This window comes from Malus domestica, chromosome 09 (assembly GCF_042453785.1).
Source record: "Malus domestica chromosome 09, GDT2T_hap1".
NCBI classification, from domain to species: Eukaryota; Viridiplantae; Streptophyta; class Magnoliopsida; order Rosales; family Rosaceae; genus Malus; species Malus domestica.
The window spans coordinates 24,797,590-24,815,629 of record NC_091669.1 but is presented as its reverse complement, the minus strand read 5'-3'; the positions used below and the strand labels follow the sequence as shown (position 1 = coordinate 24,815,629).

General features: G+C 37.5%; 2 protein-coding genes across 2 annotated transcripts; one reads left to right on the top strand and one right to left on the bottom strand.

Annotated features, from left to right (window-relative positions):
- Positions 1-8,404: 8,404 nt before the first annotated feature.
- On the bottom strand, positions 8,405-9,822 carry LOC139187856 (uncharacterized). Its single transcript, XM_070804464.1, has 2 exons — positions 9,742-9,822; positions 8,405-8,920 (listed from the first exon to the last, which is right to left on the bottom strand). Exons 1-2 carry the CDS (start codon positions 9,820-9,822, stop codon positions 8,405-8,407), a joined length of 597 nt encoding a protein of 198 aa, XP_070660565.1.
- A 4,506-nt stretch (positions 9,823-14,328) lies between these two features.
- Positions 14,329-16,706, top strand: LOC103435471 (transcription initiation factor TFIID subunit 15-like). Its single transcript, XM_008373871.4, has 4 exons — positions 14,329-14,463; positions 15,131-15,545; positions 16,255-16,357; positions 16,459-16,706. Exons 2-3 carry the CDS (start codon positions 15,139-15,141, stop codon positions 16,328-16,330), a joined length of 483 nt encoding a protein of 160 aa, XP_008372093.1. The 5' UTR covers positions 14,329-14,463; positions 15,131-15,138; the 3' UTR covers positions 16,331-16,357; positions 16,459-16,706.
- Positions 16,707-18,040: the final 1,334 nt, after the last annotated feature.

The window sequence follows — 18,040 nt, the reverse complement described above, 5'->3', positions numbered from 1 at the left end:
ATCAACAACCACATTATGACACACCCCGACCGAGATCAAGGCATGCTGGCCGTCACGTAGGAGTGACGTAGCCATGTGCACAGTGTGGAAACAATAATGAAAAGAAATATACGAATAATCAAAAACCAAATTACTAGAGTGCACTACTCAACAGGAAGTGATAGAAGTTAGTTACAAATGTAAACACTCATAATCAAAGCATAATAAGTCTAGGTGCAGTCTAGTGATAGGAGCATATTTATGCGACTTAATTAGCTTGTTCTTGTGCATTTATGTTGTTATTTCTTAGTCAATTATGTATTTTAAGCTATTTTCGTGTGTTTGTAGGTTCAAATAACAAAGTTAGCAACAAAGTGCTATTTGGAGCATTTTGGAGCATTTTTGGGCCAAGATTGGATAGTGCAAGCATGGAGACATGAGGATGGACGTTTTTGAAGATTTGAAGGCTAGAAATCAGCATGTGTGTGTGCAAGTGTGTTGACCTACAACTCCAAACATCCATCCACTACACCCATTACATGCACTCATTACCAAACATTCATCCACTACACCCATTACATCCACTCATTACCAAACACTCACCCACTACATGAAGGAAATTTTGTAAAAAACATGTTCATTTGAGCAACATCTATTTAGCATGCAATTAACAAATTAAAGGCGGAATCATGCTTGTATGCACTAAAAAACAAAACGTTACCCATGAAATTCAAAGCCTAGTAGTTAGGTGAACCAAGACTCAACTCAAAACAAAGTGAGTTGAGAAATTTATACCTTTGTTGATTCCTCTTTGCATAAGCAAAGGATAATCACCCAAGAGATAGGGCCTTCATTCCTTGCTTCTTAGCTCCATGGATTTGGATGGAAGAATTGGTTTCTCCAAGTTCTCAAAGTTGAGAACCTCTAAGTCTCCACACCAAGGAAGGATTGATGAAGAAATGAGCGACCTAGAGGAAGTAAGATTGCTAGCTATGTTCCTCTAGGGTGGCCGGCCTCTTAGAGAGCAAATAGAGCTTTTGTTCTCATCTTTTCTCCCAAAAGAAACCCTAATGAAGAAAAGGCTATAAAGTCATATTTATACCTACCTTCATTGGAGTGGCAAACTTGTAATAAGTCCAAAACCCACTCCATTATCAATATGGCCGGCCATAGGGTGTTATTGGGTTGTTTGGGCCTTTGTGAATATTTAGTCATTAAGTTGTCATACAACTTAAGTCAATGGGCTTGACGTTCGAAGCCCATTGGGCCTTAAGGCCCAAAACTAACCCTAGGTCTTTTAACGAACTTTATTCGTTTGATTAATTAACATATTAATTAATCCTTGCCATAAATAATTAAACCATTTAATTATTCTTACTCATCTCCGTTGTTTCTTCAATCTTTACCTTACACGGTGTACGATCCATTAGGTTCCTTTTAGCGAGGCAGTGGGCGATTAGATCTCTTTCAAATCGATTGTGAATTGAAACTTACTTTCAATTCTCCCTGTAGTGATTATACACGTTTAGGGCTTCCACAAACCATGAGTGACACCTAGCAGTATGTCATGGTTACCCAAGCTAATCAGAAGAGGTGGAGAACCTATTTAGTTTAGGATTATAATGCAATACGGTCTTTCTCTAATACAATACTCTTGACCACATTGTTTGGATTGATAGTTTATTCATGTCTATTATCCAATGTGATTCATTTACTTATATGATTACCTTGAATGTGATTTGGAATGACTTCCTAAATCTCATTCATACTCTAGCTAGAGATTTTTAATCATATCATAGAGTATTCTCCTTCAAACGGTTTGAAGGTTAGAGATCCCTTGTTGCGCATTCACTTGCCTCCATGGCTAAGTGGCTTAACCCCAACTATGCTGTGAACACCCTCTGATGGAGTGACTTTGACATAGTCAAAGATGAAGGACTTAATCACAAGATAACTATGATGCCTCAGGTCAAATGACTAGTTTGCATTATCCCAACCATGAGTTCTCATGTGACATGAGTATGAGAACTCCTCGTTGATCGTGTTCAGTGGACTCATTCGCTATTGAGCACCTACATGCTTGTCTTAGTGTCAATCACACCAATGACTCGAGACCAGTCACTCTCCATGAGAGAAGACACAGCACGTACTGATCTTAACGGACTGTCAATGCCCAATTGACAATCCTATGATCAGGAACGTTTAGGATATGTATACGAAAGAGAATGGTCTCATAAATCTAACTTGTTTAAATTACATTCTTCTAATTACATATTCCTTGGACTTATCGTTTAAGCATATAACATTTATATGAGACGGCTTAAAACAATAATCTTTGCCCTTGATATTAAACTAGATTAGTTTAACATGTGAAATGTCCGTAAAGTATCATCACATGATTGGTTTTAGGGCATATTTCCAACACTACACCCATTACATCCACTCATTACCACAACATACACCACTACCATCTTAATTAGATGGTGGTCCTCTCCCTAGCCTATAAATACATCCACCCTTCACCATAACAAGGGGGAGGAGAAAAGAACCATCAAAAGACACTACATTCACATCTCACAACCCCATACACTTACACTTTCATTCCTTGGCCGGAAGAACACAATCCACCCATCCACCCTTCACCATAACTCACCTATATCCATCCACCACCATAATTTACCACTCATCCATCAAACCACACCTTGTGCTGTAACAAAGAGAAGAAGGAGGACCCTTGAACATGCTTGCCATTCAAGTTGGATTGTTGGAGCGTTTTTAGGTGTTTTCATTCTTTTGTTTTCAATGTCTAAATTTGTTTATCTTTGCTTTGTGAGTATGAGGAACTAAACCCCCCTTAGCTAGGGGGAATTCGAAACCATGTTCATGCTTGCAATATGATTTGATTACCTTCAGTTGTGATTTCATAAGTTGTGAATTCAATTTGTTTAACTGCTTGATTGATAACTTATTCGTGTATGTTTATTAAGAGTGCACACTTAGTTTGCATGCATGAATATGATGCTAGAGTATAAGGGAGTTTCACCTAATAGTTACAAACTTATATTCACAAGTAGTAGAGGTCGCTTATAAACGATCGCGTTAAATAAATTCTTGGCAGGAGTTTCATGCTCATCATAGTAACGAATGCCTCGTCAATACTTATAGTTTTCATAATGCTTAATGATCTTTGATTGTATCTTTATTGTGCTGTTCACGTAAAGAACTTTTGAAGAATGCTTGAATTGTTGTATGCGCTTTCCCATCCAATTCAATAACTTAAGGAGAACTTGAAGGTTAATTTAAGCGGACTTAATTAACCTGGGGTGTTGAGTTTCATGATTGATTGAAAGAACAATTACAAATTGGTTTATGTGCAAGTATGTCATGTGTGGAGAAGAACCTCCTAGCTAGCCTTCCATCCATTCAATTTACTCAAATTTGTGCATATTTCATTAGTTCTTTAATTTACTTGTTTTGTTTTCAAATTCGTCAAAACCAAAACTGACACACCCCGTCCCGAAGGAGGGCGTGCTGGCCGTCACGTGAGAGTGACGTAACCATTTACACAGTTCGGAAGCTCTTAAAATACAATTACTAAAATGGAAACCCCCGAGGGTGAGTCCTACTTTTTTGAATTCTGTCAGAACGCCGTTGGGTTCCTCGTGGCCACCAAAGCTCTGCTAACTTGAACCTGGAGGGGCGCAAAACAAGATTGAGTGCGTCAGCAAAACAAAGCTTTTCGAAAATCTTTCATTTAAAACATTTCTAACCCCTCGCTGTAAAACCTGTATACTTTCCCAGAAAATAGTATATAAACATATATATACACATCAACAAAACTCAGTTCGCAACCATCAACATAGTATCTCAGTAATGATGTGCCATGCCCAAAATATAATCAGAATGCATCAATATCAATCAGGTGAAATAATATATCAACCGGAGACCCTACAATGGTCCTGTACGGCTGATTCTAAAGCTCAACATCTCACTCAGCCAAAGTCACCACAGTGACCTATACGGCCCTGCCGGAGTCACCAACTATGACCTGTACGGCACTACACTGCACATCACTCGGAACTACGTATAGTAGTCTGTACGATGATAGGTGTAATAATACGCTCTAGTGCTTCTCTCATCAATCATCAGCGCGCATAACTAAGGTCACCCACTAGTCGGAATCACATCTAGTGATCTGTACTACTAGCATGTCGGAACCCTCACATGGTCTGTACGACATCCACCTACTTGGATCCAAGACGAGCGTGCGGTGTGGTGAATAACAATATAAGCACTAACACCTAGGTGCAGCTTATGAGCTTTCAATGCAATTTATATAAAATAACTCAGCTGAATAATAATAAAACTCACATGTGCGTCCACCGCGTCAATTCACATATATATGCATCAATTATCAATCTAGATATCTCAACAATTGCATGCATGGCAAATTAATTCATAACTTTCATAAAAACGTATTTTCTGGGAAAAACAGTTGTATATAGGTAATACGAAATCAAAACTGCCCACTCACCTGGAGTTCGCCCTACAACTCCCTAGCAGAATACGCCAAGGCGTCATGACGATCGGCGCCTAAAACAATAATCAAATCCAACCTCAGAATTCATATCGATAGAATATATAACTTATATAAAATACGTCACTACGAAGTTCGATCCGGAAGATCTGCCACTCAGATTTTAAATCCATAACTTCCAGAGGTCCACAATATATCTCTAGGACAACATCCTAAAATTTCATTACCATCCAACGGTCTGATCTCCGTCAATTAACAAAACTAAGTGACGGTTAACATTCTATATTATGAACTTACAACTCCAATTCCGGAAGATCCGTAAATCGGATTCCCAATCCGTAAATTCTTATAATCCTCAATTATTACGTATTACAACGCATCAAAGTTTGGTGACGATCCAACGGTCGGATCGTCAATTCACATTTTCACCTAAATGCGAAACTATAAAACATTATTTAAAGCACCTAACAAACAATTCTTAATAACTTCTCATACGGTGCTCAAATTGGGTATATGAATATACCACATTGACCTACTCGACGTCACGGACGTCGAAAAATTTTTAAAATAATTTTTTACTGTGGCACGCGCCCCCACGCGCCAAGGAAGGCACGGGTCCACGCGCGTCCACGCGCACCTTCTTCCTCGCGAGTTCACCGGAAAACTGGGGAATTTTCAAATGCTTCGTTCTCCTTCGTTTCTCAACCATTGTCTTCGTATAATATATCAATTTGAAGCCCTCAACATGTAGAATCACAATATACTAATTTTAAGCTTCAAAAACAACTAAATCGCACCGGAAAAATCCAAGCAAAACCGGCCAAACTTAACCCTCGTGATCCCGACGTCCAAATCCTTCCAACGAAGCACTCCGAGCTTCCTTGGGACCTCACTAAGCTCACTATAAGTTTAGAATTCCCTGAAACACAACATATTACGAGTGCATGAACAGTGACCAAAAATGAAGGTTCGGGTTTCACGTGATTCCGAGGGTTTCACTTCCTAAAACTAGTACCAATCGACTTAAAATAACTCAAGGATGAAGATGCATACCTTGGTTGCCTCGATCCGTCGAGTTTGGAAGATTTTTGGGTGTGTCCGTACGTATGGGTGAGAGAGAGAGAGTGAGTCGGGATGGAGGAGAGAGAGGGAGAGAGAGGCACGGGGGAGGAGAGAAAGAGAGAGGTCCTGCGTGGCCCAACCAAAACCAATCCTCACCATCCATTTAATCCCTATTCCCAATATTTTACAAACCAATAAATTTAATCCAACCTTATAAAATTAATCCAAATAACGTCACACCCACGTACCTTAATACCCGCTAAGGGTAAATCCGTCATTTCACATTCCCGTCAAATGTATCTCCGAGACGGGCTGTGACAAAAACCCCCTTTACTTTAAAGTGTTTTATTAGTCAAAATCTACTTTAATTTGTGTTTTTAGGTGTCCCAAAAATGTGTTAGAGTCCAAATCTGCACAGTTTGTGTTTTTAGGCAGATTTGAGCGTTTTTAGCTTGTTTTGAGTCCTTTGAGTTTGTTTTAAGTTCTTTGAGTCTAGTTTAGTGTTTTTAACTTTGTTTATATGTTTTTATGTCAGTTTAGAGGTTTTAGCAAGCCCTCCTAATCCCCGGTTTAAAACGATCCCTACTTACATTTATACTACAATTTGACAAAAAGAGGGTTAAATTTGTGTGTTAAGTTAATTTTCGCACCATCTAGTAGGACAAGTACTAGTTATACAGTACCAGCAACGTCCTACTATTATTTAGATAGGTCAGAACTACCGACATCCTCAAGCCTCCAACAGCAAGCTTACTTAAAACCTGGAGGGGCGCCAAATAGAAAACGTGAGTGGGCAAAAACAAATGCTTTACAAAACCATTTCATTTAACAATATACTAACCCCTCGCTGTAAAACATGTAAAATTTTCCGAGAATCAAGATATAAGCATATATATATATATATATATGAAATCATAACAATTCAATTCATGCTTCACATAATCATATTCATATGTATGCCATGCCAAAATATAACAAAGTAAACAATCTAGGTAAGAATGATTTCATAGAAATATGATATGATAGCAGGAACCCCTGTGATAGTCTGTATGGTTGAATTCATAGCTCAAAAGTTAATCTTGCCGAAGTCACTACAATGACCTATACGGCAATACTGCATATAAGTTGGAACCACTAAAAAGGGGTCTGTACGACAAGATTGGGTGTAATATAATTATGCTCAATTCTATTCTCTCATAATAGCCGGACAATAAATCGCTAGTCACCTACGAGTCGGAACCATAAATAAGGTCTGTACGACAAGACTGTGCACTTAAGTTGGATCCAATATGAGCATATAGTGCGGGAGGTGACGTAAATAAACAGGCATGTACTTCACATCTCTGGTTAAATTACAATCAACCTAGGTGCAGTTTTATAAGCTCAACATTATTCAATCACATATCACATCATCGATGATTCATATAACCAAACATAACTTACCTGAACTTACCTGTGCCTCCACAGCACCACATATATATATATATATATATGCAACCAAGAAATGCATATTCAGAATATAAAAGCATTTGGCATATTATTTCAAAGCATACTTTCCTTAAAAAAAATGTATTTCTGGGAAATATATCAAGTATATAAATATATACTGAAAACAAAAGCCCACTCACTGGTATGTCGACGGGTCGTAACCCTCGAGTCACCCGTGGATACGCTCGTTCTCGGGATAAATTTCATCTATATGCGAACTAACTATAAAAACGTTATTTTAAAGCACATAGGCAAAAATAGCTAATAACTTCTCATACATTGCTCAATTTTGGTATTTGCATATACTAACGTGACCTACACAACCTCACGAACATTGTGATATTTTTAAAATAATTTTTCTGTGGCTTACGCGCCCTCATGCGTCGGGGAGGGCACGGCCTTACGCCCGGCCCACACGCAAGCGCACTGACGGATTCCCTAACTGCCGTTAGGGAATATTCTGTTAAAATCTAACAGATTCCGTTAAAACTGACTAACGGCGTCAGCATATTTCATCCAAACTGATAGAATATGCCGTCATCTTCTCCGGCGAGTCGTCGGTCGCCGGAAAACTGGGTAAAACTTTAAAACGTCTATTCTCACTCGTTTCTTAACCATTTTTCATGAAATTTGTACCAAAATGAAGCTAGGGACATCCACAATCACGTTATAATAGTTTTAAGACCTAAAAACTGCTACATTTTTCCTAGGGAAAGCTTAATAGTTCGACTTACCTAGAATAACTTCGATCTCGGCCCTCCGACGTCCCTTTCCTTCCAACGAAGTACCCCGAGACTCGTGAGGACCTCCTTAAACTTCCTGTGAGCTTGAAATTTCTAAAAACACAAGATTTAACGTTTGCATGAACAGTACCCCCAAATCGGGGTTATGGTTTCGAAGTGAAGACAAAGCTGTCCTTACCTGAAAATGGTCTAGATGTGTTCCTGAGCTTGCAAGGAACACGATGGTACCTTCAACATCCTCGATCTACGAAATTTGAATGGGTTTTGGTGTTTGCCCGTACACAATGCCGAGAGGGAGAGAGAGAAAGTTTGAGAGATAGAGAGATAACATGGGAGAGAAGAGAGAGAAAGGGGTATGGATTCGTGTGTGGTCCAAAAATACACACCAATCAAATTTGTTTAATCCTTTTGTTCTAATTGGGTCCAATTAGTTAGGAATATAACTAATTGACCCAATTCCTTAACCCAAAACACAAACACACATCCAACGCTCAAGGGTAAATCTGTCTTTTCACATCCAGGATAATTAATTCTTGGGACAGGCTGTGACAATCTCCCCACCTTATAAAATTTCGTCCTCGAAATTACATAACCACTACATCCACAAATAATCATAAAACAAGCGTGGATACAACTTTCTCATCTTATCCTCTGTCTCCCAAGTAGCTTCTACTACTGAATCATTTCTCCATAATACCTTCACCAGGCACACGGTCTTGTTCCTCAGTTCCTTATCCTTCCAATCCAATAGAGTCACTGGTTCCTCATCATAAGTCAAATCCGGATTAATTTCCAAAGGTTGATGAGGAATCACATGTGAAGGATCTGAAACATAATGTCGAAGCATCGAAACATGAAACACATCATGCATCTTGGACAACTTTGGAGGTAACTCAAGCCTGTAAGCAACCTCATCAACTCGTTCGATGATCATATATGGCCCAATGTACCTAGGACTCAACTTTCCTTTCTTTCCAAATCGTACAACACCTTTCCAAGGTGATAGCTTCAGGAATACCCAATCGTCTACATCATACTTCCGATCAGTGGCATGTTTGTCTGCTAAGCTCTTTTGTCGACCTTGGGCCGCTTTCAGGTTAGACTTAATTACCTGAACATTTTGAGTAGTCACATCCATAATCTCAGGGCCCACTAAAACTTTTTCGCCAACCTCTGACCAACATAGAGGCGTACGACAAGATTTCCCATAAAGTGCCTCAAGTGGTGCCATACCAATACTCAAATGATAACTGTTGTTGTAGGCGAACTCCATCAAATCTAAACAATCATGCCAATTATCTCCAAACTGCAACACTGAAGTTATCAACTTATCCTCTAATGTCTGAATAGTTCTCTCAGATTGTCCATCTGTCTGAGGGTAATATGCCGTACTATAAAGCAATCTCGTACTAAGAGCTTCCTGGAATGCTATCCAGAACTTGGAAGTAAATCTGGGATCCCGATCCGAGATAATATTAACTGGCACACCATGATACTTCACAATCTGCGATATAAATAGCTTAGCTAATTGGCTTAAAGAATACTTCTCCCTCACTAGAATAAAATGTGCTGACTTCGTAAGCCGATCAACTACCACCCAAATGCCGTCATAACCATTCTGTGTACGAGGGAGCTTGTACACAAAATTCATAGTAATATTTTCCCATTTCCACTGTGGAATGGGAAGTGGTTGCATCAAACCAAATGGCTTCTTCCTTTCAGCTTTAACTTGTTGGCAAATAGCACACCTACTCGCATATTCGGCAATTTCTCCTTTCATACCTGGCCAATAATAAAATGGTCTAATGGTATGATACATCTTAGTGCATTTTGGATGCATCGCATATGCTGAAATATGTGCTTCATCCAAAATTTCTTTCTTTAACTCTGCATTATTTGGCACATACATTCTGCTTTCCTGCATAAGCATACCATCAGATTCTCGAATCCCAAATCTTTCTTTTTGCCTTGATTTCTTGCTTGAATTATTTCCTGGGTCTCTTCATCAATCATCTGAGCCTTGAGCACACGATCAATTAAAATTGGCCTGACTTGAAAATTAGTAAGCAAAGCTTCTTCTCGATCTTCTACTCCTAACTCCACTCCAGTGGACCTCAAACTGGGTAAAACTTTAAAACGTCTATTCTCGCTCGTTTCTTAACCATTTTTCATGAATTTTGTACCAAAATGAAGCTAGGGACTAGGGGTGGGTTCAAAAAACCGAAAACCGAAAAAAACTGAAAACCAAACCGAACCGAAACCGAAAAAACCGAACCGAACGAAAAAACCGAACCGAATTGAAAAAACCGAACCGAACCGAATTCTTTTGGTTCGGTTCGGTTTTAGTGATCTAGAAACCGAACCAAACCGAACCGAACCGAATTAATTAAATTAATTTTTTTATTTAATTATTTGTTTTGGGTATTATTTTCTAAACCCAATTTGTAAGTCAAAATGTGCTAACCCAATGTGTTGCCAAACTTTAAGCTCAAAATATTAAAAAAAGGCCTATAAAAACTCTAAACCCTAACCTATTATTTCTCCCCCATATAAGGTTCCGGAACCAAACCTCTTCCCGAAGTACCTACATCCATCTCCATAGCACTGTCTACTTCTGCGCCAGCTTTCTTTTCCAAATCTACTTTCATATAACATGTAACATAATCCATAAACATTTATTTCGGGTAGATTACTTGGGTAATTTGTGATGGAAAAGAATCCAACACACACTAAATAAATCCACCCACGCATTACCTTTACTAATCAAGTTGTCAACATGCAGTTACAAGCAAACAACACTGATCTTTGAACAACATCATACAATTTAACTTTTCTAAGTCATTTGTACGATTTTTGTGTGATTTTTGTGTTGTGAGGTTGTTAGTTTGGACTTTGAAAGACTTGATTGATGATTTTAGTTCAACTTTGAATGTTTATTTTCATTGTCTTTGATTATAGTTAGAATGTTTATGTTATGATTGTGTTGGATATGTTAAAATTTAAAATTTCAATGTTTTTCATTTTTTGAAAAAAAATAAAAACAAAAAACCGAAACCGAACCGGAAAAAACCGAACCGAAAAAAAACCGAACCGAAAAAAACAGAAAAAAAATTGAACCGAACCGAAATTTCGGTTTGGTTTCGGTTTTAGTAAAAAACCGAACCGATTTAAACCGAACCCACCCCTACTAGGGACATCCACAATCACGTTATAACAGTTTTAAGACCTAAAAACTGCTACATTTTTCCTAGGAAAAGCTCGATAGTTTGGCTTACCTAGAATAACTTCGATCTTGGCCCTCTGACGTCCATATCCTTTCAACGAAGTACCCCGAGACTCATGAGGACCTCCTTAAACTTCCTGTGACCTTGAAATTTCCAAAAAACAAGATTTAACGTTTGCATGAACAGTACCCCAAATCGGGGTTATGGTTTCGACATGAAGACAAAGTTGTCCTTACCTGAAAATGGTTTAGATGTGTTCCTGAGCTTGCAAGGAACACGATGGTACCTTCAACGTCCTCGATGTACGAAATGTGAATGGGTTTTGGTGTTTGTCCGTACACAATGTCGAGAGGCAGAAAGAGAGAGAGAGTCTGAGAGATAGAGAGATAGCACGGGAGAGAAAAGAAAGAAAGGGGTATGGATGTGTGTGTGGTCCTAAAATACACACCAATCAAATTTGTTTAATCCTTTTGTTCTAATTGGGTCCAATTAGTTAGGAATAGAACTAATTGACCCAATTCCTTAACCCAAAACACAAACACACATCCAACGCTCAAGGGTAAATCTATCTTTTCACAACCACGATAATTAATTATCGGGACGGGCTGTGACACATTATTTGGTCTTTAAAATTTTGTTTAAAAATTTGGTCTCCCTAGCATTACCCTAGATTTCATATCAAAAGTTGAGTACGCATTAAAAATATATTTCTTTATTCTTCACACTAGTTATCAAATTTAAAGCTTGATAATAATAAATTTTTTAAAATTTCTCCTTTTCTTAAAATTAATATGGATGCGAGTTGGAATTCTGCTACTGGTTCGGGGTGTGCTGATGTTATTGAGTGGGATCATGAGTGCAACCTTGTGGCTATGGGTGCAAATTTCTATCATCTCTTCATTTGATAGAGGGTAATCTGGTGTGCCTCGAGGGTAATCTGGTCCTTTTTGCCTAAAAATTCATGTGTCACTTCCACAATTTTTGGGATTATTTTTGGCTCCACAGTGGCGGCTAAGAAGACAAACATCAGTGCACTGAAGGTTGTTGTGGCAGAAGATTTGGTAGAGATTAAGGGTCGTAAGTTGGCCATGCGACTGCATTTTCTTAATGTCATTATTGAGTCGAATTCAAAGAAAATGATTTCGAGTTTGAGTGGCCCTCTAATGAATGGCAGTTGAGAGGCATTCGTACCCTTGTGAAAATCAATTAATTATAGGAATCTTTCCAGGACTATCGCTGGTCTTAGGCCCCAAAATCAGCCAATATGGCGACAGATCGTTTGGTGTCATCCAGCTAGAAATACAGAGATAAGCGGTAATATTTGATCAATCGACCCCCACTTCATTGGCTCACATTCTCAATAAGAATGATTTGCCTTGTCCTCATTCATGTTAAGGGAATTGGATCCCATCCAGATCCACTTTGTGGGGATCCTAGGGATCCTCATATTTTAGCCATTTATCGTGTATCGTGTGGCCATAATCATTTGACTTTTTTTTTATTTAAAATTAAACACAAATAGTATCCGACGAAAATTGATTGCACGATGTACGATAAACGGTTAGGTAGTGGATGGGGATGACGTCGTCGCAATAGTTGCAACGTATTCCTATACTGTATCCCCCTTGCACTGCTTGTGATTGCTAAACTCTCTTGTATGTTTATTTGCCTTGCTGTGGGCCGGCCTTCGTTGTAACAGTGGCTTTGCCCTGGTAATGAAATTCTAGTTTGCCAAAAAACAAGAAAATAACTCGTCATTGCCATTTTAATTAACTAAAGATGGTCCCGGTTAATGCCACGGTCAAAGGGCCTTTCTAGGACCATTTAGTTGCTTGATTGGTAGATTTGTTGTGCTAAATGACTACATTATCTGTATTTTCTTTTTGTGGGTCTTGAATTGTTGGTGTTAGCATGCTAGGCCTAGAAAGCCTTCAAGTTGTCCCCCCTTCAGTCAACCGGATTTGGATCCTCTCCTGAGCCAATGGAGAGGATCCTTCTGACCAACCATTGTGGATCGTTGAATTTTCATCTAACGGTTATAATTATTGTACCTTAAAGGGATTCTCTTTATTTGTAGCAGTTGGATAAAAATCTAACGGCCCACAATGGTTGGTCAGGAGGATCCTCTCCATTGGGTCAGGAGAGGATCCAAATCCCAGTCAACCTAATTAGTTCAACACATGTTTTTTTAAAGATGGCGGCCTACCTATCTCTAACTATCATGGGTTGAGTGAAAGCTTGTGACTGGCTCTTATCATTTTCATTAATAGGCTATTCTTTTCAAGACGCACGGTTTTCCCAATGTGAGAATATGATAATTGCATGTATCTTCGTTAATTATAACCATTAAGTTTGTCCCACAATAACTCTTCGTAGTCTCTCATAGGTTGGAGCAGCTCATTTCATGCATATTCTTATAACTTCCAACTGAACTGTCACCAACTTCTTAATTACAATATTGATACAAAATTTCTAATTTCATATATACTCCAAGTTTTATAACAAGTTAAAAAACTTTCGTATATGCAAGTTCATATCCTTTTCTAATTAAACTAAATAAATTGAAGCATTCGTCTCTAAACCATAATCAAATTGTAGTTTTAGTCCATATTAGAACTCCATTAACTTAAGGAGTAAATCGAAGAACTGCATAAGTGCCTCTTTTAAGTACATGCATGCTACATGCTTATTTTTGACGGAAATTCTCACAAAATTAGTCATTCATCAATGCTTTACCATATGTTAATTATGGGTGGTGCTATCCACACATCCAATTTTACCTATCATATGTCCCTCTCAATTTTTAGCTGTCTGATCAAATGAATTGAAGAAAATCAATAAATACACAATTAACAAGAGTGTGTGAGAGATAACAATGAATGTGTGAATAGCATTATCCATAATTATATGTGCAACTATCTCAATTCCTCTAATGTGATAAGCAATTTAGTTATTATTAATTAAGGTACGAATAACTCTTAATTTTTTATGAAACACAATAATTAGGTGAGTAACTTTACTATATGAAGGGAAGCAAATGTGGAAGTCGGTTACCAGCATGAATATTATTCCGTTTGATTCTTGATATGTGTGTACATGCATGCATTATTTCTCACGTTAAAAAACCCTAAAAAGAAAGCCAGTAACAAAAGAACATATTCCAAATTCAAAATATCCTCTCTTTGGAATCATGGAATATCGAGTTTTCATTCTCTTTTTCTTCCTTTAGATTTCTCTGATTTCATTTATCAAGGTTGCTAATTGAAGAATACAAAAAAGTAGTACACGGCCCTCCATTTATTCCCTTTTTCTGTGGCCTAACCTTGTATATAAGCACACTCCCTGCATGACATGGCTCATTAATTACCTCACCATTCCATTCTCTGTCTCCAAAATATCCGATTCTGAAGACCATTACAATTTTCTTAAGGTTACTTCGCTTCTAGTTTTTCTGTTCTCTTTCTTCTTTTAACTTTTGCATATACTCTAATTTCTATATATCCCTTCATGGCCTTGAAGGCACCTTCATATGAATGCTAGCTAGCTCTTGAGTTCCTTTTCACCTAGCTAGCTTAGGGTATAAACCCCACACAAGCTATCTATAATTTCTGAACCTTGCTTCTTAATTAGCTTCTTATTTTCAACTTTCATTTTGGAAAGCATGCTTTCTGCACACATTTTTTCACGCACAGTCCTGTTTATTTTAGTATTTGAATTGAACAAGTTGACATATAAAAACAAAAAACAAACAGGGCATGGAGATAAAAGAAGCGCGCGTAAACCATTTTCTTTAATTTTTATTTTGTCAATAATTCGGTGAAGTTTAGTTTAGTATGAGCAACTTACTTTTGATACTAAACTTAGATAGGTCTCATTTTTATTAGGGTTTCAAACTCTAAACTAGCTTACTTCTACTCCTGCCTTATCTACCCTAATTATTGGGCTAAACCTAGTGTGGCTTGTCTGAAATTAGTTTCACCTCTCCAGCTTACTAACTTCCACATATAGAAAAATAAAAAGTGAGAATAACTTAATTTGTAGAAACTAATTAATTAAAGTACCGTGCACTAGAACATTTTGTTTTATTTATAATGCAGGCCAAAACATGAGCCGACCAGGAGATTGGAACTGCAGGTCATGCCAGCACCTCAACTTCCAGAGGCGTGACTCATGCCAACGTTGTGGAGATGCCAAGTCCGGCGTAGACTTCGGGGGCTTCGGTGGAAGAGGAGGAGGATCCTCGTTTGGGTTCATGACTAACGGTTCAGATGTTCGACCTGGTGACTGGTACTGCGCTGCTGGCAACTGTGGAGCCCACAATTTTGCAAGCCGTTCCAGCTGCTTCAAATGTGGTACTTTCATGGATGATTCTGCCGCTGGAGGCGGTTGTGGATTTGACTCTGACATGTCACGCTCCCGGGGTTTTGGGTTAGGACTTGGAGGTGGTGGCGGCATTGGTGAAGCAGGTGGTGGTCGACCTGGATGGAAATCTGGAGATTGGATTTGTACCAGGTGATACAAATAGTAGTTAATAGTGTAATATATTTGTTCCTTTATTTTTATAGGATAATTTTAGGGAAACTAAGTTTGAAAACTAAATTTGCAGATTAAATAATGTGTCACTAATATGAATAAACATGTTTATCAACGTGTAAATAATAAATCAATCATCAACTTTCAAATCTTTATCTACAAATTTAATCTCCCTATCATTACCTTTTTTTTATAATCAATAAAAACCTTTGTTAGGTCGCTTTTTTTGCTTTTGTTTTGGGCACGGTTCATTGTCAAGATATATATAAATTTTCAGGTAGCTAGGTGCCCATTATCTAAATATTGAAAATCTGACCAGAAAAGTACTTGGTGAAGATATTGCTCTTTCTTTGACTGCTTTTTCAAGTTAGATACTTTAGGAATGTCTCCCTCCTTGTCCAACTTAATGACTAAGCATTTAATTACGCTTCGCACACCCAAACTTAGATTTAGTTTTGTTGCAAGTGATGGATTGTATTAATGAACAGAGTTTTCTCTTCAATCCATCATGGTTCAAACACTGCTCTCTTTAATCCAGCATATAATTGTAATATTGCTTCTAATAATAATAAACAAATGAGTTCAACTTTCGTAATCCATATCTAGTTATTAATCTCTATATGTTTTTGGGTGTAATAAAATAAAATAAAATGCTGATTTTTTTTTTTTAATAATAATTGGGACACAGGTTGGGGTGCAACGAGCACAACTTCGCTAGCAGAATGGAATGCTTTAGATGCAATGCCCCAAGAGACTCATACTAGCTAGCTACACGTCTTATCCAATTTTGGGTAACATTTAATTTACACACTCATTGATACTTGACAATTGACAGCAATTACCATTTACAAGATTAATTAAGTCATGATGTTATGTGTTTCTTTTATTGCAGGCATATTTTCTAATGAGCAAGAGAGATGATATATGATCGTCACCAGTTTTTCTGCCAGTGTTTCTGAGGTTCTAGCTAGGGTTTTACATATATGCCTGGCATTCTGTTAGCCAGGATTTCCCATAAAAATTAAATCACTGTACTTTGGTGCTTCTCTTTAATTTATCCATTGCTGTCATTTGTTACGTTTATTTCATCTACTGTACTATTCCTGGTTTCTGAATGAATGAATGATATGATTCCTTGTTTTTTTTTTTCATAACTAGAAACGATGTGCACAAACTTCATTTGGATGCTTTCTCTCTAATCAATATTTTACTGGAATATATCAATAAGGCTGCTTTCATGAAGTACTTTAGGAATAGCTACACCAATGAAACAAACAGATCACTTATTTGTAGTTGCATTGTTTGCGTTGCTAAAGGAGACTCACTCCTATCTTTATAAACACAGTTAGCTAGTGGGGTTATTTCTTGTAGTGACTCTTGATAATCAAATTACATAATTGATAACCTGTAAAAGGACCACCATTGGACATTGCAGCTTTATCAAAGTATATAAGAAAAAGGAAAAAATGGTCAGATATATATGAGCAGTTTCACTTTTAAAAGTAGCTTGAGGCAACAGTGATGAATTCCAGTAAGCATTCATGATATCTCAAAGAAAACAACCATGATAACTGATAAGTACTATAGAAGGAACTAACATTGCTTTAAAACTACAAGGTGCAGTGTCATACATACACTGATGCCAAAAATAATATATTATTTTAAGATTTGTTGAGCCATGCACATTCTTATTTGGAAGTTAAACGAGATGTAAATACCTTTCTTAAGTATGCAACTGTAATAAATAAGATTTGAATTTAAGAATTTTGACAAAATTGAGGCTGCATGTAATGTATACAAAATAGTAATGAATGAGTATTTACCATAGTTAAGTGTATCAATAGTAAGGGGCCGGGTTGCATCTAAAATGCATACTAATTCAAAATTTGGATAATGTGAAGGCTTATTATATTAACACCTCACAAATTGTTGAATAAATTCCACACACTTAATACACCTCACATTTGCTTTTTCAATTAAAAATTATCTAAATACACCCCACATACTTCCTCATAATACCCTAACACCCCACATTCTCAACATACACCTTACATTTTCTACGTAGACCCCACATTCTCTATACACCCCACATTTTCATACAAACATTGGTTTTTATATCTCATTTCGTTTTCTTTTTTGGACAGAAATTTTGCAGAGTTGCTGCTTTCCATGGAGTAGAAAATGAGATTCAATCGTATCTCCAAATTTGTGGGTAAATTATAAGGTGTCTGGACCTGTAAATATCGTAAAGGCTCTTTGTTCAGTAGGGAGGATCACCTTCTATAAAGTGCATCCATTTTCATCTGTCTAAGCTTGTGTGTTATTTTTCTATTAACAAAGATTTCATAATTCTGATTGGAAATCTTTCTTCTTCTACTTTTGTCATCTTTTTTAGGTGCGTTATTGTGCCATTGTGTTCCCAATTTAACTACTATATATGGCTGGAAAAGACCAGATTCTCTGGTTCTATTTCA

Excerpts from the sequence above, each read along its gene's own strand:
- LOC139187856 (XM_070804464.1), bottom strand. The coding sequence starts at position 9,822 with ATGATTGATGAAGAGACCCAGGAAATAATTCAAGCAAGAAATCAAGGC. Across the intron at positions 8,921-9,741 it reads TGGGATTCGAGAATCTGATG|GTAATTAAGTCTAACCTGAA; the intron begins GTATGCTTATGC and ends CAAAATGTTCAG.
- LOC103435471 (XM_008373871.4), top strand. The coding sequence starts at position 15,139 with ATGAGCCGACCAGGAGATTGGAACTGCAGGTCATGCCAGCACCTCAAC. Across the intron at positions 15,546-16,254 it reads GGAGATTGGATTTGTACCAG|GTTGGGGTGCAACGAGCACA; the intron begins GTGATACAAATA and ends ATTGGGACACAG.